This window comes from Phasianus colchicus, chromosome 4 (assembly GCF_987193195.1).
Source record: "Phasianus colchicus chromosome 4, bPhaCol1.hap1.1, whole genome shotgun sequence".
NCBI lineage: Eukaryota > Metazoa > Chordata > Aves > Galliformes > Phasianidae > Phasianus > Phasianus colchicus.
In genome coordinates, this window is record NC_143439.1 from 62,233,494 (window position 1) to 62,257,461 (window position 23,968).

General features: G+C 38.6%; 1 protein-coding gene across 1 annotated transcript; it reads left to right on the forward strand.

Moving 5' to 3' along the window:
- Positions 1-281: 281 nt before the first annotated feature.
- Positions 282-22,863, forward strand: HTRA3 (HtrA serine peptidase 3). The gene is made up of 9 exons (XM_031588329.2): positions 282-995; positions 9,532-9,631; positions 11,347-11,569; positions 12,532-12,726; positions 15,374-15,406; positions 16,047-16,161; positions 20,026-20,074; positions 21,358-21,453; positions 21,896-22,863. Exons 1-9 carry the CDS (start codon positions 578-580, stop codon positions 22,059-22,061), a joined length of 1,395 nt encoding a protein of 464 aa, XP_031444189.1. The 5' UTR covers positions 282-577; the 3' UTR covers positions 22,062-22,863.
- Positions 22,864-23,968: the final 1,105 nt, after the last annotated feature.

Genomic DNA, 23,968 nt, shown 5'->3' on the forward strand with positions numbered 1-23,968 from the left:
GATTCTACGTGGGGAGACAGAATAGCTTTCTACCCCTCTTTTCCCACAGGTCACAACTTCAGATATACACCTTCACACGTGTGTGTGTGTGTACATATATATACCCGTTATCTTAGCGCATCCTCTTCCCTCACTCCAGACGGCTGCAGCGGGGCTGCCCCTGGGCCACGAATTCACCAGGCGTCCCCGCCCAAGGGGCACGAGCGGTCCCTCCCGCCCGGGGTGGGGCCTGGCGGTGGCGGTGCTCCCGCGGCCGCTGCTGGAGGCGGCGGCGGCAGCCCTGGGCTCGTCCCACATATATCCCCGCCGCTCCGCTCGTCCCGGCTTGTCCTCGCTGCGTCCTGCGGCCGCTGGGCCATGGCCGGGTCCCTCAGCGCTGCCAGCTAGTCCCGGGGACCGAGATACCCTCCCTCCCGCTGCTTCGTATTCCAGGCTCTGCCCTCCCGTCTGCCGCTCTCCGCGAGGACTTCCCCACCCGCGTGTGCGCTGCTCGACTTTCCCGTCCCTCGCTGCACCGCGACCGCGCTTTTCCCCTTCCTCCCTCGCGCCCCTCCCGCCGCTCTCCCCGCAGCCGAGGATGCGGCTGTCGCTGCTCAGCCCGCTGCTCCTGCTCTGCCTCAGCCGCGGCTCCGCTGAGATCCCGGCAGCCCGAGCCAAGTGCCCGACCCGCTGCGATGTCTCCAAGTGCCCCAGCCCCAGCTGCCCCAGCGGCTACGTCCCCGACCGCTGCAACTGCTGCCTCATCTGCGCCGCGGGAGAGGGGGACTCGTGCGGCCGCAAGGAAGACCCTCCCTGCGGGGACAGCCTCGACTGCCGCTACCCCATGGGCAAGCGCTTCGCCAAGGGGGTCTGCCAGTGCAAGCTCAGCGCCCAGGTGTGCGGCAGCGACGGCCGCACCTACGACAACATCTGCCAGCTGAAGGCGGTGAGCCGCAAGGCGCTGCAGCACGGTCTGCCCGCCGTCGCCCAGGTGCAGAAAGGAGCCTGCGAATCGGGTAGGAGCATGGCAGGGCCTGCGGCGGGTGGTGTGAGCAGCGGGGTGGGAAAAGGTGAGGGTTGGGGTGGTTGGGAGGGCTGGGGGCTCCCCTAGGGCAAAGCAACCCGTCCTGTTGCTGGTAGTCGCTGTGGTGGGGGTCAGGGAGATGTGAGAGGATCAGGTCCTCTCTGAACAGCACAGATCCCTCTTCTTGATCCTCTGGTAGAGGTCGGGAAGGTTGCATGGTGGTGGCATGATTGTGGATACCTCAGTGTTGTGCTCAGTGCATAGCAGTGAGCACAAGCACAGTTGTTAGGTCAGTAAAGCACTGACACCCTTCACAATCACCATCCAGGCAGCACTACAAGCTTCTCCTGATACCTTCTGCATCACCCTTGTTTTAGAATCATTAAGGTTGGAAAAACCACTAAGATCATCTAGACCTAACATTGGCCTATGCCTGTGACCTCTCTAGACCCTGTCCCTCACTGTCACATCCGCTCTTTTATTGAAAATTTCTACAGATGGTGACTTCAACACCTCCCTGGGTAACCCGTTTCAATACTTCACTCTTCTGAGAACTTTTTCCTAACATCCAACCTGAACTTCCTGTGGTGCAACTTAAAGCCATTACCTCTTGTCTTATTGCTGTTACCTGGGAAAAGAGGCTGACCCACACCTCACTACAAGCTCCTTTCAGGGAGTAATAGAGAGCAATAAGGTCTCCTGAGCATCCTCTTCTCCAGACAGAACCATCCCAGGGTTGGCACTCATTATTGATGCTTCTCAGTGACATTACATGCCTGGGCTGCCCTGCAGAGTCGTTACGGCACATCCTACACAGAGCGCAGCCCTGCAGGTGTGTTCTGAGACCTTCCCTGGAGATGTTAGCAGATGTTAAATTTATTCACCAGATGAATATCTCTAGCAAGGTTGTTAAGGCTGTGTAGCTTAAACTGCGCAGAAAAAGCACCAGACAGGACATGTGAAGTATAGTCTTTTGTCTGTTTTATTTTCCTCTGACAGGAAATCTTATGGCCATAGTCTTGTGGAATTGAAAGGGGAATGGATGCCTACAAATGTTCCTTACGGTTTAAAATGCACAGTCAGGATATCAGACGGTCCTTTGTTTTTCATTAGCATACTACAGCCTTTGCTTGTCCTAGGCTATTGTAATAATCTGTGATAACTTCAGGCTGGATGGTATAACTTTAAAAACCTTAGTAACCACCTACATTGAATTTTTTTGGTCGTTGTTACTAAAATTGGTCACTTCATGGAAGTGTTAACATTTCTAGTTTATTTTCACACACTTCCTTGTATATTATTTTAAGATTGTGTTTCTACATCCTTTCAAATACTGTTCCTGGAAAGAAAAATCATGGGTAGCAGGGTTTTAAATCATGTATTAGTGCATCCATAATGGCAGGTGAACCACTTAACCATTCTACTTATTTATAGATAGCAAACTTCTTAAAAACTAGGAGAGGTGAAAGGGCTATTGATGGCCTTTGAAACTTTTCTGTAATTAGGAGACTTCTCATATATTCACTCTTCAAAGAAAGCAAACTGACACAAGGAGGGAGGAGGTCAAACGATATTCCCAAATTTACTTTCTGAGTATCTTTTCAGAGCCCAGAATTGCTCGGGTGCTAGCCCAAAGCTGTAATGATGAGTCTCTCCAGTATTTTGCAGTTATAAATTGCTGTTTCTTTCTTTGTATTCCCCATAAGCATCCATTAGCTTTAGTACTCCTAGTAATTGGTTGGAACTGATCCGCTTGACATATTTGAGTGTTTAACCAAAATGAGTGAGCTAGCCTGCATCTAGGGGCTTAGATACTATCAGGGGGTTGGAATATATGACTTTTTTTTTTTTTTAAGAAATCCTCCTGAGCCTACTGTTTAATAGGCTTAGGAATTCAGAGCATTGAGTAAAGCTTTTTTTTCAAGCAACTGTTTTAGTGTTCACTTTATTTTGGCTTTATGTTTTGTTCTGGTAAACCTCAGCTTAGTTGAAGCATCTGGTTCTCTGAAGTTTTAATTTTTTTTTTTTTACTCAATTCTACAGCTGTACAAACTGAAGCTCAAAGAAACTAAGTGTCTTGCCCAAGGTCATATTGGGCTGGTGGTTGAGCCAGGAATAGAACTCAGATATGGTACTTTTTTTTTTTCTTCTTTTTTTTAACAATAACATGCAGTGTCGGTAATGAGAGGTTTTAGAAGAAAATCAACAGTTTGAAATTACTGTCGAGTGTCTCTATTTTCCCCACGGGTGAAAGAAATCTGGCCTCAGATGACTCAGAGTTTGGAGGCTTAATCTAGTTAAAAAGTCAATCCAGTTTTACTTACCCATGCATACGTTAAAACAATCATAGGTAATAGTAGCCTTACATAGCATGACTTAGGTCTTTTCAGAACCTTCAGTGGCTCTGAGCAGTAGCTCTAGAAACTTCTGCTTCTATCACAGAATTGTAGAATGGCTTGGGTTGGAAGGGACCTCAAGGATCTTCAAGCTCCACCCCCCCACCACAGGCAGAGCCACCAACCTCCAGATCTGGCACTAGACCAGGTTGCTCAGGGCTCCATCTAACCTGGTCTTTAACACCTCCAGGAATGGAGCATCCACAGCTGCTCTGGGCAGCCTGTTCCAGCACCTCACCATTCTCTCTGAAGAACTTCCCCCTGACATCTGATCTAAACCTTCTCTCTTTGAGCTTAAAACCATTCCCTCTTGTCCTATTACCCTCTACCCTTGTAAAAAGTCGATTCCCCTCCTTTTTATAGTCAGCTTTTAAATAATGGAAGGCTGCAATGAGATATTCTTCAGTATATGCCTGCGTCCTGAAAGCCACTACCTGTGCTGTTAGTCTTAAGCATCTGAGCAGACCCATAGACTTATCAAAGACACTAATAGGAATGGTATGCAGAACTTCTGGACATATTTAAATTAAATGGTACAAATAATTGTGATGGTGTTTTTTTTTTTCCCACCTGTTTAACTTAAGATATCATACTATATGGTAATATACTGAAACAGTTAGCTTTTCCCTTCCATTTGTCACTTTCTGTCACAAAGTTGTATAGATGAGTGTAATGTCATAAATGTTTATGGAAGACAAACTCTATAGTCAAAGACCTGTTCCTACAGAGCTTTATTTCCCACTGTAGCAAATACAAGATTTGACAGTGTTGCATATCAATCTATTAAAATGTCCTTGCCCAAAGTATTCCTGAGTATTCACGTGTAATTTATGGCTGATTTATCTCAGATATTTTCTTACACGGAGGGATGTTCATGAGCTCTCGATACAGCATTATCAGTACAGTTAATAATTCTTTTTATTTTGCTTATGGGTTCTTGGAAGATAGGCCAAATGTCAAAAGAAGATTTGGATTTTCTCTCCTAAGAAAAAACAAAAGACTGATTAGAAAACCTTTGAAAAAGGAATTCCAGGAAGCAAGTCCCATTGTTTTTAAAACTGATCTTTTGCAGGGTTCTGCCTTGTATAACTGAAGTCACTGTTGCAAAGTGGACATGATGTAAAGCCTTACCCTTGTCTTGCAAAAATTTGACTGACAGGAGTCAAGTTCAGTTCCTGAAAAAAACAATTGAAAATACAGTCAGCCTAAGGAGTGTAAATGCTAGTAGTTCTGCCTGGGGCATTTGGAATATGGAAGTGTGTAACCATAAAGATACAGAGGAGTAACTAACTGAGCATGTCATTGCTTGCATTTCTGAGAAATTGTCCAATTAAGAGGTACTGAGGTCTCCTACCAGCACTGCTGTCATCAAAGCTTTGCAACTGCCTCCAGCTGCATTTAGAGAAATGTGTTGCAAGATATTGGCTGCAAGTAAACTCCAATTACATTTCTTTACTGATTGTTTTCCTTATGTCTGAGATTATGTTGAGTTCCTGCGGGTGAGGATGAATCTTGTACACTGTTTGGTGTATTTTGAGAGTACTGTGCTTTACTGTTCTCATAAAAGATATCCATCAGAAAAGAGATGTTCTCATAGTGTCTCCAAGTGAGAGTCACTTGGGAAGGAGGAATAACAAGCCTCTGAACTCAGTGAGGTGGTTAAGTATCTTTGATGGAAGGCATGCACTAGTTTTTCTGTCTAGTCATTGTGACTGCTGTACTGCACAAGAAAGCAACTTTGGTGTTGGTTCACCAAATTGTTTTCATCTGTTCATGGTAGACATCCATTGTATAAACAAGTTGCCTGAACCATAAAGTGGCATTAAACCCATCAAGGCTTTATGGTCAGTGCACAGCTATGCAACTTGATCTTAATGCTGAATTCATCAGAAAAGCTGCCCATGAACCTACATTTCCAGCAGATGTTTCTGTTTTTTAAGTAGAGACTTTATAATCTTTTATTTGTCTTTCATTTATTTCCATGAAAGCACAGTAAGGACAATATTTATCCCTGGAGATCAGATCTGCCAGGTTGCAGTCTTTCCTTAGACATAATAATTTTGCTGAACATACAGATCCTTTCTGAAGTTGGTTTTAGAAGAGGAATGGGAGAGCAGTCTCAAAAGAATAAGTTTCCCAGGCTCACAAATTCCTAACAAATTTAAAATTGTGGCTCTTAGTACAAAGTATTGTCTTTAAGAAAGCATTGAATGTGATTTGATTAAATTCTACAGTAGGTTGGCAGATATTCAGAAACTTTCAGTCTTCTGAAATTCTAAATGGTTCTAATTTTATTGTCTTCAGAGGAATAATGACAATTTATTTCTGCTGATTTTTTTTTTTTCCCAGTTCTTTTTCAACTCCACAGATTTGTTGTTGCTCCTGATTTACAGCAGTGTTAATGTGATTGGAGTGGGTTTATTGCCTCTGCAAGAAAGTAAACATAAAGCTACTAAATGAACTCATATCCTGTAGGTAATGCTGTTAGTCAAGTCTTTTGCTGAAAATAAGTGACTCCTACCTGACTGTCACTTAGCTTTAGCCATATAAATCCAATGTAGTTGGAGCCCATAGAATTGGAACTGTGAGATCAAGTTTAACAAAACAGACTGGGTGATTTAAACTCTAGCTTATGCACTTATACCCAACTATGGATTTTAAGTGCTCTGTGAGGGGTGCTGGAATAAGCGTTCAGATTTGCTGAATCTGGTTGATTTGAGGGTATGGATTGGACAAATCTAGTTCTTTTAATAAGAAACATACAGAAATCTAAGGACTTGTCCAGTATAAGTTTGTTTTTGCTTCAGGTCTGCAGCACTTTTTAATGTCTTGGTTATTTTATAGATAGTTGGCTTACATTATTTCTTTTTGCCAAGATAAATTAGCTTTGGCTAATGTGAAATGATTTTGAACATGCAGTAACAACATGGAAAATAATGGATGCTATTGAGAAACCTTTGGAAAAATATGCAGCAGATCTCTGTAGGTCAATAGGTCAAAAAACATGAAACTCAGAGCTTTTACAGTCACAGTCCAGCAGAGGTCTGAGAGCTGCATGGAACTGCCAGACAGCAAGAATGTCTGGCCCGGAAGAGGAGAATGAAAAAGTCACATTTAATTTTATGTTTCAGTAAGAGCAGTAGCTGTACTCTAACAGCTAATGCAAATTAAAGGGCAGATTGAAGGTCTGACACGTAACTTCTTGCACCCCTGGCTTCCATAATGGGATTGAAGAGAGGTCAGTTTCTATGCAAGCATATCCAAATTGAGAGTCAATTTTTACCAGTATTTAGCCCTCAGCAGATACTAATAATAAGGACAGCTCATCTCTCATCAGCCCAATAATCTTCAGCTAGACCTTTCCTATGAAGTTTACATATGTATATTATTTTTAATCCTCATTTGTTTTAATTTTCCCCTTCCACTAGGGAAGGCCAGTTGGGATTCACCTTCTGACTATTGCTATTTTCTGATCCCAGCAGCAAGGCTCAGGATTTGTGTTCTGACCAAGAAATACTCTAACAGAGATATGGAAAGAAGAGAAGCTTTGCTTCAGTTTTACAGTTTCATCTCCATTTTATTGCATTGTATTTTCTTCCACTCTTTCAATATTTATGTTCATCTGCTGTCTTATTCAGATTTTCTTTCTGCTTACCCCAAATCATACCTGGAAAGCTGCTGCCACTTATAATGTTTGCCTCATGATGGGTTAGGAGCAGTGTGAAGCTGAGCTTTTGGCAGGCTTCCTCCTCTGCTTTTGGCCATGTACAGTGCTGTGACAATTTGGCATGGGTGGGAACAATTCAGCACTCAGCAGATACAAAGAGATTTAGTTGCCCTTACTCATGCAGAGCCACACTGATGTACACCAACAGGAAGCCTGCATTCACAGTACTTTTCCCAAACACACTTTTATTCTAGTTCAGTGGCTGAAGGTCTGTCCAACTGATTTTCACAGATATGTAGTCATTTGTATTAAGATACACTTGATGATAGTGTTGCATTCTACCAGTGAACACCGCTGTGTATGCAAGCATTTAAAGTCATGTTACTAGACTTCAAAGGACATACTGTGTAATCAGGCAAGCTTCTTGTGAGCTGAAGCTAAGATCAATCTTCAGTGCACCAGAAAGCAAAATAAATGACAACATATCATGTTTACATTTCTCTGACTTTTTAATTCTTGCTTATATCGTCTCTTTTAAACCAAGTACTGAAAGAAGTATATTCAATTGTTTAGAGTGATTTTTCAGAGTGCGTGAGAATGTACATAGAAATAATAGACTGAACCTAGTCCTGCCAAGTTCCATCTGTTTATACCGTATCATATAAATTTAGCTTGCTAAATGTAAGCACGGTTTCTTTCCCCTTGAAAGTAAATTTCATGTCCAGTAACAGGGAAAACTAGTCACAGGTTTTCCTGGAGAAATACCTAGTTGTCTTAGTCTGATCTCTTTACTACTTTTTGTTGTTGTTGTTGTTCATAGTGGTGTTGTCTGTTCCAAAAGTTATAAAGCTACTGTCTTTGCTTCGAGTCCTTAGATACAGTGGTGAAAATAACCTTTGAACTGAGAATTACACACAATAGTATAAGACCTACTGTGAGCTCATTCTTCAGCATGAGTTGAACTTGGAGCAAATTATGTTGGCACAAAACATCACTTCTGTATAGTTGGTGGTGTTTAGACAATAAAAAGTAGAAGTTAAAATGTAGACACTCTCCCTCTTCACCAAATAGAATTCTAACTCCTGGGCTAAATAGTGTGCTGTAGCACCAGATTTGAAAAAAAGCAAAAAATGATATTGCTGTATCCAATCACAATTTGTCTACTCGTGCCCTTGATCCCATAGTTGGCACTGATGTTTGAATGTAGTGATATGTCCCCTAGCATATGTTTAAGATGTGTGGTGATGTGTTTCCATGTATTAGAACTGCAAATAAGCATGGCATTCTACCACAAATACTGTTGTTTGTTTGTGATGTTGTGACATTAGAAGTCATGATGCCTTTTTCCTCTAAAATCTCTATTCCACAGAATTATATTCTGTACTTCTAATTGCTGTGTATAATGCTGTTTGACCTAGTTCTGCACAGACCTTTATCAGATGAATGCTTATTTTATAGTAAACTATTGCTGTGTTGAATTACTTGTGACAGCTTAAATGTGAGCTTGCCAAACTTTTTAGGTGCAAAGGTTTTTAGGTGCAAAGGTTATCATTTATAGCAAGTTTTTAGTGTACCTACTTCAAAAAATCCAAACTTGGGCTGTAAGAGCAGTTCCCAAATGCTGCACCTATATTACTCAGCACTTGTTAGACCACATATTGAAAACTGCATCCTGTTGGACCTCTCCATACAAGAAAGACTTTGATAAGCTGTAGCGAGTTCATCAGAATGCCACTAAGATGGTTGTGGGGATGGGCCTGTGTGTGCTGTGAGAGCCAGCTAAGGGAACAGGGCTTGTTCAGCCTGGAGAAGTGGGAGCTTCAGGAGGACCTAACAGTCCTGATACTCACGGGGAAGTAATTGAGAAAGTGAACCCAGGCTCTTCACAGCAGCAAGTAATGGAAGAATGAGAGACCATGGGTATGAGTTGAAACATGAATTTCTACCAGAAAGGTTCAGGCTAGGTATAAGAAAACCTTATATCTCATGGGGGTCAGTGGAGCAGTGGGACAAGTACCCACAGAGTCCATAGAGTCTCTGTCCTTTGGGGGTTTTCAAGTTCCAGCTAGACAGAGCATTTGAGCAAAGTGGTCTACCTTAGTAGCTGGTCCAGCTTTGAGCAGGAGGTTGAACCAGAGTCCTCCCAAGATGCTTTCCAACTTGACTTACCTTATGCTCCTATACGTTTTATGTACTAATTAATCATTGTCCTGTGAAAAATACTGTGGACAAAGAGACTTCTAAGAAAGTGAAAGAAATTATAATCAAGTAATTCTGCTGTTTAATTTTTTAAGAATCAAGCAAAACAAGGTTTTTAACAAATCTTAATGTCTTTAGTACCTTTTCCAGCATCTAGTTGAAAGCTGTCTTGGTAGGAGAAACAGATTTCAAATCATCTTTATCTTATCTGCTTGGTGAAAAGGGGATAGTCTTACTAACATATCCAATTCTTTCTGCTAGTATAGGTCACCTACAGTCCAGCAGTCCGAGATACAAATTCAACTTCATAGCAGATGTGGTGGAAAAGATTGCACCTGCAGTTGTGCACATCGAACTTTTCCTCAGGTAACTCTTTTAATTCTTCAAGTTGTAATTGCATTGTTTTACAAAAGTCTACCAATACTTTCCTTTTTTCCCTTTCCAATTAAACAGAACAATGTACTGACTTTGCTTTTGAGTTTCTAATGTTTGCAAAATACTCTGAAACATCACAGTAGACTCATGTATTTGGAGAAAGAAGATCTAAAGATTGTGAAATTGAGATATCCCATGAATAATACAATTACCAATTTGTGTTTCTGTTCCAGTTTAGTAGATAAGTTGTACTGGTTTTAGAGTGCTCTACATATGAAATATGTGTCTCGTCTTTGGATGTGTCTTCATTCTTAATTAAAATAACTATCATGTGTTGCATATTCAATTATTTTTATTATTTCAAATTTTAAAAAACAAGACCAAAAACAAGCTGAAGAAATATATCACCTTGTTGGTTGTTCCATTTTCAATGATATCTAATGTCAGTTATTTTGTCAGGGAGAACATGAAGAGGCAGTTTGTTGACTATCTGTAACCTATCAAAATCCATAAATGATTTCTGATAGGGGAAAAAATGTGCTAAATTTGCTGTCCAAGACATACATAACTGAAGCTGAGTAGAGAGTTTTGACATTGAATATTCAAACCTATCAACTGTCAGAGCAAATTACTACAGATATTATAGATATTTCATTACCTGTATGTCCTTCTACCCAGGATGTTCTATTATTTGCATAAGCTTAAGCATTTCTTGGAGAATTCTTATAGGTCATCTTATTAAAATAGTCAGTTTTCCTGAAACCTGGACTTTGTGTACATAGTGATTGGTCTTTTTTGAGAATGTTACAGACAAATATTTTTAAGATCTTTGCATTCTATATGAAGGCTTTTTTTTTCTTTATTAGTAAATGTTTGTCCAACAGCCTGCTGGGTGCTAATTGTAATACTGCCTTCTGCCTGGGATTGATTCCAGTTCTTTACTGCTGAATAGCCCAGAACTTTCAAATAATTTCCTAATAAGGATCACATCTTAAAAGAAGTAAGAACTTGTGGACCTTTTCTCATCTTTTGCAGCACTTTCTGTTCCCCTAATAAATCTAAGGTCATTACAGCAATTGTTCACACAGAAAAGTCGTAGTACTCCAAACAGTTTATAAAGTCCTAACTGTCTATATTGCAGCAAACGTCATTCTCCACCAAATCTACCCATTGTTAGTGTTTTTCATTTCATTTGTCTTTTGCATTCTTTTTCTGCCAGTCTACCCTTGTGCTTCATGATTTCCTGAGACATTCCCTCTTCATTGGCTCCTCTTCCTAGCTACAAGTTTCCTTCTTTGTTCTTCATCAGAATTTTTCAGTCCATTTATCAGCTTTACAATTTTCTGTCAACATTTTTTTCTCACATGGAAGAAACAGCTCTTGGGTCAGATGGTTCCTCTTCCTTCCATTTTTATCATTTAGCTGTTCTGCAGGAAACCAATAAAGAAATACGTGGAAATCAAAGGAAAAGGACAAAGCTTTCAAAAAAAAAAAAAAAAATCAGTTCCTGTCTCACTGACTAAAATCAGTGTGCAGTGCAGTTTTCAGAAAGAGATGCATCAATTTATTTTATTTTTTTTTGTGAAGATTTTAATGTTGGTCATCAAATGCTTTGTTATTGGCTGAAAGGTGGTAAATAATCTCTGATGTAATCTTCTCTAAGTTGTGTTTCCCTTATGAGTTACAGTTACTTGTTTCTTGTTTAGGCACCCTCTGTTTGGTCGAAATGTCCCACTTTCCAGTGGATCTGGGTTTATTATGTCTGATTCTGGATTAATTGTGACCAATGCACACGTGGTGTCAAGTTCCAATGCTATATCAGGGAGACAGCAGTTGAAAGTGCAGCTACAGAATGGAGATACATATGAAGCAACCATCAGAGACATTGACAAGAAGTCTGACATTGCAACAATAAAGATCCACCCTAAGGTGAGTGGTATAAAGAGCTGAATTAATTTGGTAACCTTATCTAAGTTTCATTGAGTACAGACGTGCTGGCTGGAATATATGCTTAAGGATTCCTTGGAAATGTATCTGGAGATAACAATGTACTGAACAAACTGTTTCAATAGGCCTGGAAATTTTGTTGTATCTTAGAACTGAATAATTTAGTCTTCTCTGCAGGGGATGGCTATAGCAAAGAAGAGGGCAGGCACTTCAGCAAGTCATGTTGTGTAGGATAAGAGGAAATAGTTTCAAATTAAAAGGGGAGGTTTAGATGGGATATAAGGACAAAGTTTGTAAGAACAGTGAAGCCCTGGTGCAGGTTTCCCAGAGAGGTGATGGATGCTCTATCCCTGGAGACATTCAAAGTCAGTCTGGATGGGGCTTTGAGCAACCTGATCTAGCTGTAGGTGTTCATTGCAGGAGAGTTGGATTAGATGACCTTTAAGGGTCCCTTCTAATTCAAATGATTCCATGAGCTGTTATAAAAGAAAAAGCAGCTCAGCTAATATGTGGCCAGGTTTGGCTACCTTTACCTGAATACACACAGGCCATTCTGCTTACTCACTGTACTTTAGTGTCCAGTACATTTACTGGCAGATAATGTAGAAGAAGTGGCAGGCTTGTATGTTATTTCTAGGAGGGGGAGGGAAGAATCTGCTGGAAAATAGGGAAATCTTGTTCAGAATCTTGCTAGCATTTTTCTGGATGAAACTGGAAGATAATGCTGATGGCAGTTTGTTTCTGAAGATAGGTTAAGGCAGTAATCTCCTTCAGTATACTAATATTATCAGGCATGATTCTGGGGTCATACTCTAGTGAGATGGATTGATATAATGGAAAGTATATGTTCCTAACTTCCAACTAGTTTTTTTCAAATCTTTCTAGACAAGTTATTTTCAATTTAAACTAATGACTGCTTTTTTTTTCTTCCTGTTGTATTTAAGAAAAAATTACCCGTTTTGTTACTGGGGCACTCAGCTGATCTAAGACCAGGAGAATTTGTGGTGGCAATTGGAAGCCCATTTGCCCTTCAGAACACTGTGACAACAGGTATTGTCAGCACTGCTCAGCGAGATGGCAAAGAACTTGGCTTGCGGGACTCAGATATGGATTACATTCAGACTGATGCTATTATCAATGTAAGTACTAGGTATGTGAGAAGCTGAGCTTCACAGTCCTGGGACCTTGAAATACCCACATATTCAGCAGAGAGATGAATCCACCAAATAAAAGCTGCTTTGTTTGAAATCAGTGATAGGCTCTTATTTTTGTAGAAGACTATGCAGTGCCTGTCAGTTTTGTTCAGGCATTAATGTTGTGAAAGGGATGTTAAATAAAATGGACCTCTATGAGCTTGTTGTCTGCAAAGATGTTATGTGTGACAGACCCCTCTCATTCTGTGAATCTTGCTCAGTAAGATGTGATTATACAGACCAGCAGTAAACCAATGCATTTTTCTCTGTGCTTGTTCAGCTGGTCTGGTCCAGCAAGCTGTTGAATAGAGCAAAAGTTTCTTTCATCTCCATCCGTTAGAACCAGATGGAGCAGTCAAGTTCATAGCATCTGCTAGAATGTAATGTCAGGACAGCCAGATAAGATCTTAAGGAGAGCTTTCTGTTGTTCTTGTATTTTTAAGGAGATACGGGGGCTGTTGTTTTTATTTCCCCTTTGTGTGTCACACACTTCATATAAGAATCTAGATTTAAAATTACATAAAATTTGAAACCCTGTATAAAGTTAAACATCCCTCTAGCATTGCACATTGTATAGAAATGCATGAAAACAATATCCTTCAGAGCAGCCAGAAGAGGTTGAAAATGCTTCAGTGAAATCCTTGGATGTGTATATAACTTGTAGCAATTCTAAAAAGAGCATTGCATGCATATCTGAGGTAGAAAATGGCATGACACTTTACATCTTAAATCTGTTAGACTTTAAAAGAAAAATGTTTTCAGCATTTGTTTGCTGAGCCTCAATACCAATTTTCACATAAAAACTCATAATGCTCAGTGTTTTAAGCATGCAAAGCTCTTGGCACATGCTTATCCTCACAGAGCTGTTGAGAGAAGTTTTGAGCAGAAAAAAAACACAAGAGTAAATACATTTTTGTGCTATGATATGGCATTAAAAATGTGCTTTTTCAATAAGTTTCTATAATAATACGGAAGCTGAAACTCCAAAGACATTGAATTGGAATTAGTTTTTTTAATATGTAAAAAGAAGATAGTAAAACTTAAGATAAATGTGTTACTTGGGAGTTTAGTCTGACTTGGTTGCAGAGAAGAAATTAGAACGTGGGATTCTTGACTTCACGCCTGTTCACATTCCTCAAGATCAAACTGTTTTCTTGCATATTCTCAGGCATTCACTGCTCAGAAAAGCTAGTGAGCAAGTTTAGGTTAGCAGAGTGTATTGGATGATACTTGAGCAAGTGGAATATTGATGGTAAAGGAGGTAAGGAAAATGACAACACATGAGTTGCTATATGAAACCACAAAATATGAATATAGTGACTGGCATAGGGATGCTGTGTACTTAGCTAATGCACTAGTTTTCTCCTGAGAATGGGAGGAGTTTGAGTGCTGGTCTACTCAGAGCATTCCTGTGGCTCAGCCAAGACTTTCCTGTAGGAATGTGCATGCAGCTGCCTTCTGAGAAATGCTAGGACAGCAGGAACATGGAGCTGGAGAAAATGCAGCCATAAGTTCCTAAATGGAGCTGTATTGCTTATACCAAAGTTCCTTCCATAAAAAGATCATTCAAACAGACGAAAAGTGAATGAGAGATGATAGCTGAGGAAGACTGAAAAGTCAATTTCAATTCCTTTGTGTGTGAGACATAAAAATTGAGTGCATGGCTTCTGATCACTGGAAAGATACAATATAAGAAACCGATCTCTATTTAAACACAAACTTCAAAGATGTTTTTAGAACTTTAATGTCTGTTTTATTCTTAAGAGAATCTGTAAGTTTTGCCCAGTGCTATCTAAGTGTAAACAGTTTATATGGCTCATGTTGCTATCATGCATCACTTAGCTTTGGTTTATTTTGAGTGGTAAGTTGCTGCTTTTGGCTGTTCAGTAGATCTACTTGAAAACTCTGGCCTCACTCAAAAACAAACTTGTTGAGCCAACATGAAGATGAACAAGGAATTTCTCCTGTAGTCCTGTTCGATGTTTCTTTTGAAGGCCATTAGGTATTAGGTAATTTCAGACTGCTCAGAGCTGTAATTTGCTCTCCCTAGAGGGGTATGCATCTCTGTGTTTACTAAATCAGTCCTTATGTAGTACCTACCTCATAGCAATGCTCTGTGATTAAACTTACAAAGCGCTGTTCTTTTCCAGTGGAGAATAAGAGAGACTGACAGTGTTACAGACCAAAGTGATTAATAGAACTGTTTCAAAACTGTGCATATGTTGAATGCGCCTTAGTGAAATATAACTTTAAAACTTCTTAAAGCCTTGTTCTAACAGTATTTAGCAGAATTGAAACACTCATTTTAACTACTTAGTGATTCTTGTTGATTTTAAGGCAGAACTTTTTGAGTGTTAAGCTGCTGCTCGTAATTTAAGGCCTGTTACTGAAAAGAAAAAAGAAATCTGTAAGAGGTGTAAACAAATATGGTAGGACCTACTTGTAATCTTCTGCCTTCAGAATTGTGTCCTTCAGTGCTGCATAAGAAATGCCTTGCTCTTCATTTGCTTACAAATAAAATACTGCTTCAAGTACAATTTTTATTTCCTGTAGTAAAGCACCAATTTATTGTTCCCTTATGTCATTTTTACAGTATGGCAACTCTGGAGGACCTCTAGTTAATCTGGTAAGTCCAGGTGACTTTTTTTTTTTTTTAAGAGCTTGCTTGAAATAAGTGGGAGAATTTTGCTTTGAAAAGGTTCATAGATTATATCAGTTTCTAGTCATTCAAGCTAATGGTGGACAGATAACCTGAGGCTAATAGAAACAATGCAAATTAGGTTTTAGTTCATATGTCTTTGAGAAATGTTGCATTATAGGGTACTGGAAACTTTATACAGCAATTAGAAAAATACGTTCTGGTAGAAGTCACATTCTTTCACACTCTGAAACCTGGGATTCAGGGTGAAGATGAGATCTGGGCAATCTATGTAACCGATTTTAAAACCAGCCCTGGTTTTGCAGTTTGTGAATTCTGGCTGTAGTGATAGATGTGACTCCACCACCCGCTTGCAGAGGGAATGTCTTGCTGAGTGGTTGGATGGACCTTGGATGAACAAACTGTACTGTAATCTCTCTGATCAACTCGATTAAATGTGAGAAGGATTGTGAATCAGAGCCCAGATCCTCCCCTAGAAGTAATGTTTATTTCTTGAGTGATTACAGTTCTCCAGAATTACTTACTCCAGCTTTTAAAATGAAATGCTAGAAAGTGAGCTGAACCTTGTCACTTAAAAGCATATTAATTGAGTACTGTTTCCCAACAGGATGGTGAAGTGATTGGAATTAACACCTTGAAGGTTACAGCTGGAATTTCCTTTGCTATTCCATCAGACCGCATTACTCAGTTCCTCACAGAGTCACTTGACAAACAAAATAAAGGTAAAGTCTGCAAGAAACAGTGATGCTGTCATTTGCCAATCATTATCTTGTCAATGAAATGCAAAAAGGCACGTGTCTGGGGTCCTACTACTGAAAAACTTAGCATTACTTTAGTAATGTTCTAATTACTCCAGTATAGAATGCCTCGGACTTGAAAACAGAAAACAGCTTCACAGAAATAGGAGTGACATTTTATTATTCGCACCCCTAAAAAGTAGACATTACCAGTAAAAATCTGTGAGGAAGGGCCTCTGTGCTACATTTCCCAAATTAAATTGTTTTCACTTGTTCATTTGGAAAAATAAGCTGATGGAAATATTTGTTAATAATGCATTTTAAGGTAGCTGACATGTTGGCTGAAACAAAATCAAGTCCAAAAATTGTTTATTTGTGTAGGTTTTTAACAGTTAATTCTTGTTGTCTTCTGAGAGAGGCAATGTGTAATGGTGGCCCTAGAGAATCAAACTGCTCATTTCGAGACAAGGAAGAGTAATGGTTTATCTAGGGCCATGTCTGCAAGTAGACCCAGTGGAAGTCCACCAATGGACTTTCAGCACCAGTGGAACCAGTCAGTGGATTCTTGATAGCTGGGGCTAGAAGGTGGATATGTCGCCATTGAAACAAGCCACCTTGTTCCCTTAGGTATCCTCAGGCACACTTCTACAGAGTGGCGAACCTGTTAACTGATGCTACCTGTGCAGCTCTTAAAAGTGAAAGATTTAAGTTTATCTTGTGATTTGCATGTACTACTTGTTTGTTTGTTTTTTTTTCCAACCTTCTCATTACTGTATAATCAAAGAAGGATTCACACTTACACTTAGCATTAGTGACTTTCACTACTTGACATACTCTTTGCACAGGCAATTTTTTTTGACTCATCAAAGTATCTCAGACAGAAAAGCAGTCAGTTAGAGTTCTTCATGCATAGAGGAAGAGAACTTCTACCAGACAGTTTCATAATATCTGAAATTAATTTTGCATTTTTTAGGCCTTCAGCAGTAGTCTTCATTTTTGTTGTATAGGTCTTATTTCTTGTCATGAGGAATTTATGTAAACAAAATTTTTGGGATGCTTTTATCATGTTTTATTTTGCTTCAACTACATTTCAGTAATTTCAGTGGGATCCGCCCTTATGGTACAATTAGGTCATAGAAGTAAGTTTAAGGGTATTACCATTTTGCTCTAAATATTGCATTGCCTGAGGATGATAAAATTCTAAAATCTTTTTCCAGATTAACTCTATCATACAGGAAATGTTCAGGATATTATTTAATAAATTTGACCCTTAGTCTTTTAAATCTCAGCTGATCAGATAACTGCCAATTTTATATAGGAGGTGTACATTCTTGAAGTCCCATACATGTAAGAACTGCAAGTGTGATCTACCTATGTACAGGAAAGGGAGGGAGAAACATTAGGAGAGAATGGCACTTGAATTAATTATTTGTATTGACAATTATTATCTAAACACTCTGTGTTTCCTAACTATGAGTGATGCATGATATTTTCTAACGTATTTTTGACCAGCAGTTTTCTACATTCTGTATACTTACTGCTTGAAAGGTCTGAAATTCTTAGCTTATTTTGAATTTAAGTAATAGCATCAAACTCCTTTTACAGTTAGGCATTCCTATATTGGCATATGAAATTAAGCGTCTCCATTTATACCTTGTTTTTTTTTTTAACCACTGCCTTTTGCTGGTAATGGATAAGAATTTTTCAGTTTTAATCTTACATTTGTTATCTATTCCTTTAATTTGTTTAGACATGAGCAGAACAATAAAACCAGAAAGTGTTTGACATAGATCCTCTAGGATGGAAGACAGCAAATTATTAATTTGATTAAAATATTAAAGAATAAGTACATCCAATGTGATCACCATAAGGCCCCTTATTAAAATAGTACAACTGGTTTATTATGCTCATTCAGTCTCTGCTGGAACTTGCAATAAAGTCATCAATTTTAATCCCTCTACTTATTGTTGATGAAAACTTTGTATAACATTTGACATGGGTTAAATTAAATGGAAGGAAGATTTCTTTACTTAACCTCTTACCTGAAGCTTTCTGATGTCCAAAATGACACAGACTGGGAAGGGGAGAAACCAAGATTCTGCAGTCAGAATAACCCATAGCTCACAGCTCATAGTTTCACTTAATACAGTAGACCTTTACTCATAAAGTATGAACCACTATTTGAAGTGTGTCAAATTCATTGCAGAGAGTGGGCTAAAGGTGATTTTGAATAAACAAAGGTATAATCAAACTACCTAAAGATAAAGGTGAAATGAGACCTTTATTTATCAGTGAGTACGTAGTTACCAGATTACTTTTTCCAATGCCTTATTTTTTTTGCTTACATTATTATCCACTGGGGAAATAAATCCTTTTAGATCAGCTTTATTAACACAGTGTTTCTTCATTCTCGCCTACTCTTTCCCTTGTTGTTTTGTTTCTTTCAGATCAGTTTCTCTTATCCCTTTTCTTGTTTCTATTTTCTTTTGTGTAAACATTCTGAACTCAGCCCCCAGAGTATACATGCTTCAATATCCCACAGGTGATGACCAGCAGCAAACTGAGTAATACAGACAGTAAACTGTTTGCAGAGTGTTTATCTATGTGGTTGACTGCGGTCTCAGGGAGAGAGCTTCATCATTTAACAGCCTAACATCACAGAAAGGGGAAAACATTTTTTATGTATCAGTTACCATGTTTCGCTTTTTAAAATAAAAGTGAAAATCTGTATTTAAGTTTTTGTATTTGCCATGTAGATTTGGGAAGAATTGAGCGTTCATGGCCATGCCCGATGCTTTGGAGACTACATTTTTGGGTAATTGGGCTATTGACACTCTAATTGCAGATTTTGATCACGGTAGTTTTACTAAAACAATAAAATACAAGAGAGCCAGAAGTTTTCAGGGAAAAGCAGAGATGAGTTAGAGACATAAGACTGTCTAGAGTGTAGAAAATAGAATTTTTTGGTACTCAGCATTTTTGGTGACACTAATGTGAGTACTGGACACTCTTAAGATTTAGGGCTAATTCTTTTACTTGGGACTGTTTTTCTTGGAAAGAACAAAAGTTAGAGGAAACTATACATCTCCTTAACAATATTTTTCCTCACACGAGAACATGGAGAAACTCAAAGAAATTGTGGGATAGTTATGCTGGAACAAGTAAGGGAAATATTGTTTCATACCGGATATAACTAACTACTGAAGCACTCCAGGAAGTCATCAAACTGCATTTGTTCATTAAACAGCTGTGTGGTATCATGACTACTAAAAGCTGACTACAGAAATAGGGCTCTCCTTCTGACAGAGCGAATCTCTACCATTTAAATTTCTGTAGAGTCTTGAGTAAGGCCTATGTGTTTGGTTTTTTAATCTTGTTTTTCACTCTTTGAAATAGAAATTGGTGTGAGCCTTTTACTTTTCTGTTTATAAGACTGTCTTTTTCTCTGAAAGTTGGAAATTTTCTTTTTTTAATCCTGTTTCTACAGTTACAATGAGAACCCTGTATGATTACATTGTCTTAACCACTTTCAGAAGAAGCGGCAGTTGGTTGAGATCTTCCATTTACTGAAGTCATGTGGTAATAACTCATTAGATTTTTCCCTGAAGGAAAGGTCTTACATAGAATAAATGAGCTTCTCTCTTACTCTCATTGGCAGGGAGCAAGATTGCCATTCCATATACCAGGGTTAAGCAACATAAATGACCTCAGTGTAGATGTGTATGATTTGTGATTACATATTTTTTTTAAAGTACTTTCTGTTTCAGTAGACAGGAATTTGGGTCAATGAAGTGGCTATTTTGTCCATGTTTGCCTGCATTTCTTAAACACCTGTTGTGTTCTTTTCAGATAGCAAAAAGCGTTTCATTGGCATCCGAATGCTGACAATAACACCTGCGTAAGTATCTTAGAGAGGTGATCTGTATGATTGTGCATAACGTGTGAAATTTGGAAGGGATTAGGAAGGGCCTGAGGACTTCCTTAAGTTCTTGACAAACATGTCTGGAGTGACAGCAGGTTTTAGGTGCTGTTTAAACAAGCTGCTGCATTCAGGTGACTCTGAGGGTTTTATAGCAATTTTATCAGTACCAGTAGTGCCCAAGTGATGTGAGATTTCGTGTCTAACCACTAACTGGGAGGAAAATAGTTGCAAAAGTTCAAATCTTTGTGCTTCCATATTAACAAAATTTGAATATGGACACCTTCCTCCAGTTCTATATTCTTTTCTTAATGCTTCATATCTTGCTGCTACCTGGATGTCTGCTGGAATTACAGATGAGGGTTCTAACACTTGTGTTCATTCCCAGCAGTAGGCATTTTTCCAAAGTGGCAGTAGACTACAAAATTAAGCAAGACAATTTCCAGCTGGTGTTGTAGTAAAGCCTTCTTTATTTATTGAGTTACTCTTTCAATCCTCCCTAAAGGGTCAGATCCTCAGCTGGAATAAATCAAAGGAATGGTATTAACATCTCTGGATCACCACCAACAAAGAGGAGTTCTGAATGGTTTTCTGTGTAACTATATTATGAACATAGTGTGAGATTTCACTGGTTTTGTGGTGTCTAATGAAGCAGTGCAAGATCTGCAGGCCTTTTTTTCAGGAAAAGACTAGTTTTCTCATCTGAGAGTCTCCAGCTTTTCATGATGGGCAGCAAACTAATTCAGCGTTAGTTTAAATCTCTCTCAAATTGGGCCTGAGCCCACACTGTACACAGACCCAAAATGATGTGATCTCTTCAGAAATGAGAGGATGTTGTTAGAGTCTCTATTTTGCACTTTGTTCCTCTCCTCTTTACAAAGGTGAGCACAACCAATTTTGTATGTGGGGAAAAATTAAGGAAGGTATAATTTCCTTGGAAAACTCACAGTTTTAATCTCTTATATGATGCTAGATGCTGTCAAAAGCAATATTGCTCTAGATAAAGACAAATTAAGAGTATTCTCCAAGATGAAAGAAGTAAAAACATTTACAAATTTCTAAGTCATCACCAGTGTTAATTGTTTTGGACAGGAATGTCTTTGGTCCTTTTAGCATGTAGGTCAGAGAGTGCTGCTGTCTCTGTGCTGTGTTCATTTTTGATCACAAAAATTTAAGAATAAATATATTATAGAGTAAATAAGAATTTCTGAATGCTCCTACTTTTTGTAGTGAACTGAAACGCTTTATATTTCTTCTTATAGCTTGGTGGAAGAGTTGAAACACAATAATGCTGATTTTCCTGATGTCAGAAGTGGAATTTACGTGCATGAAGTTGTTCCAAATTCACCTTCTCATAGGTGTGTAGAGCGCTGTATTTTCTTCATAAATAAATCTCTAAATAGATATTAGTAGGTAGTACTCCTGTTCATATTCAAGTATATTTTATAGCAATCTTGATTTATATTTAATCAATTTAAAATTGTGCTTTTGGGTTTAAAAAAAGAAAAAAATTGTGTTCTAAAATTCTTCTCTAGCCTGAATAGTATTCACATAAGACATTGCCTGAACTATTGTCTACGACAAAGCTTTAGCCTTGGAAAAGTTGAAAAATAAATTAACATTTCTGCATATTATGTCAGGAATTACTGAGAAGATGCAGGAGACTGTTAACAGAGTCAGAAGGGTGAAAATCCCCTTTTAAAGGAAACCAAAATACATAAAAAGTTATTACAACTGCCAAAGAGGTGGTAAATAGACTTGGTACCTTTTCTTTATTGTCTGTTTCTTCTTTCTTTGCAGAGGAGGTATCCAAGATGGAGATATCATTGTTAAAGTCAATGGACGTCCTTTGATGACTTCCAGTGACCTTCAAGAGGCTGTGATGAATGAATCACCTCTACTACTTGAAGTTCGAAGAGGAAATGATGACTTACTATTTAACATTGAGCCTGAAATTGTCATGTAAATAGAACTGAGGAAACTCCCACCATAATTAAACACACTTACTCTGGAACACTAGATACCTCCTTTACAGCTACAGTAATTATACTTTGTTTTGACTAATGACAAGGTGGACTAACTTAATTGCCTGAGCCATTTCTGTACATAGTAGCTAGAATGAATGAATTCAGTTATGCCGTATATTGCAGAATTAACTTTCAATGCAAACTAAGTTCTGAGGAGGGGGAAGAAAGCAAAGTTTGGGTAGCTGAAGGAAATGGGTTCCACCTCCAGTTTAAGGAGACTTTAGAGCAGGCTTAGTTCTTCATTTAGAAAGACCAAAATACAACTGGAATTGAGGAAATATTCTGCCAGAGGAAAATATTCATAAATTAGTCATGCAGATACATGCTATTGCAATTGAGCTTTTATATATACATATAACTTTTTCAATGTGAAACTAATATTGGTGAAGCTTGTGTTTGTTCTTAGTGCTTGTACGCTACATACCAATGCAGGCTGACTAAATCTGTAAATATTGGAAAGAACAAAAATGGTATCAGGCTATAGAGTGTTACACCTAGGTCATGCAATTTTGGAATATAGTAAATGATTCTTATAGAATTAATGCCTTATTATATATAAATCAAAACAATGTGCTGAACAAAATTAAGTTTGAGAAAGTGCACAGTTGTTTGTTTGGTTTTTTTTGATACAAATTAGTTTTGCATTTTACTGGTAAGCTTTGCTGTAAAATTGTTATACTACTTTTGGCTTGTACTGTATAAGTTTCTACTGTAAGGAGATTAAAGTTTACACAAATAAAATGCTGGTGTAAACCTTTTTTTTTTTTTCTTTTTAAAGTGTTTTCTACCCTCCCTAGTATGTCAAATGGGAGTAGACTCTCCCAGGAGAGAATTTTTTTGCAGAAAACTAGTCCCTGATGCTGTGTTGCTATGAGGCTTCTACACAGCTCTATGGGATACTTATTCTGCCCTTATTTAGACAATGTTTAGAAATGTTTTGCACATAAGTCATTTATTTACACTGTGTTTTTTCATATTCATGAATTGTGGTTTGGTGTTGTTTAGTGACTATCTAGCTGGGATTGTGTTATGCTCTATTCTGCCTGTGTGTGACAAGAAGCAGAAAGGAAGCACTATTAGCCTTGTTTTACAGCTACAGCTTGTGAGACTTGTATAATAAACCCAGGACAGAAAATGCTAAGGGCTAAATCTGGATCTCCTAAACACCCTAAAATACACAATGATCTTCTTTCTTTCTTAGTAAATATTGCTGCCAGTAGCTGTGCTTACTAAACTTGATAGTTGTCTTTATTTAACAGATTTTTGCATCAAAGTGAAATTCTTGGCACAACTGCAACCTTCTCTTTAAGTTGCCATCAAATCTAGACATTGAGGCTACACTGACTTGTTTGTGAAAAGAGCAATCTTGTTACTTACTGGTTATCTGTGACTGTAGCTGTACAGCTGAAAGACAAATTGGTTATATTTATCCTAAAAATGAATGCTTTTCCTTTACCTCACATCATTTCCCATGCCATTAATAATGGCATGATATCCATGCTGTCAGTAAAACAAGAGCTGTTTTCACCCTATGAGCAAAAGCGATGTAGTCATATCTGTTAAGTATTCCCTTTCCAAGAGTTAAGCCCTTTCCATTGCATTACAGTGCTTGCATCCCAGTTTGCAAAAAACATAATTATGTTCCGGACCTTAGGGTAACTGTGAGATGCAGAAGGATGCTGTCATGACTAACTTCAAGCCTATGTGTAAGTTGGTGCCATGTTAGGATTACCATTTTACAGCTCGTAAAGTGCACTAGGCTGCCTGTATCCATTGATTAACAAGTTCAAGTTTGTTGAATTTTTCGGTGTTTTCACCAACTGTGTGTGTTGGGAAGATAACAGTG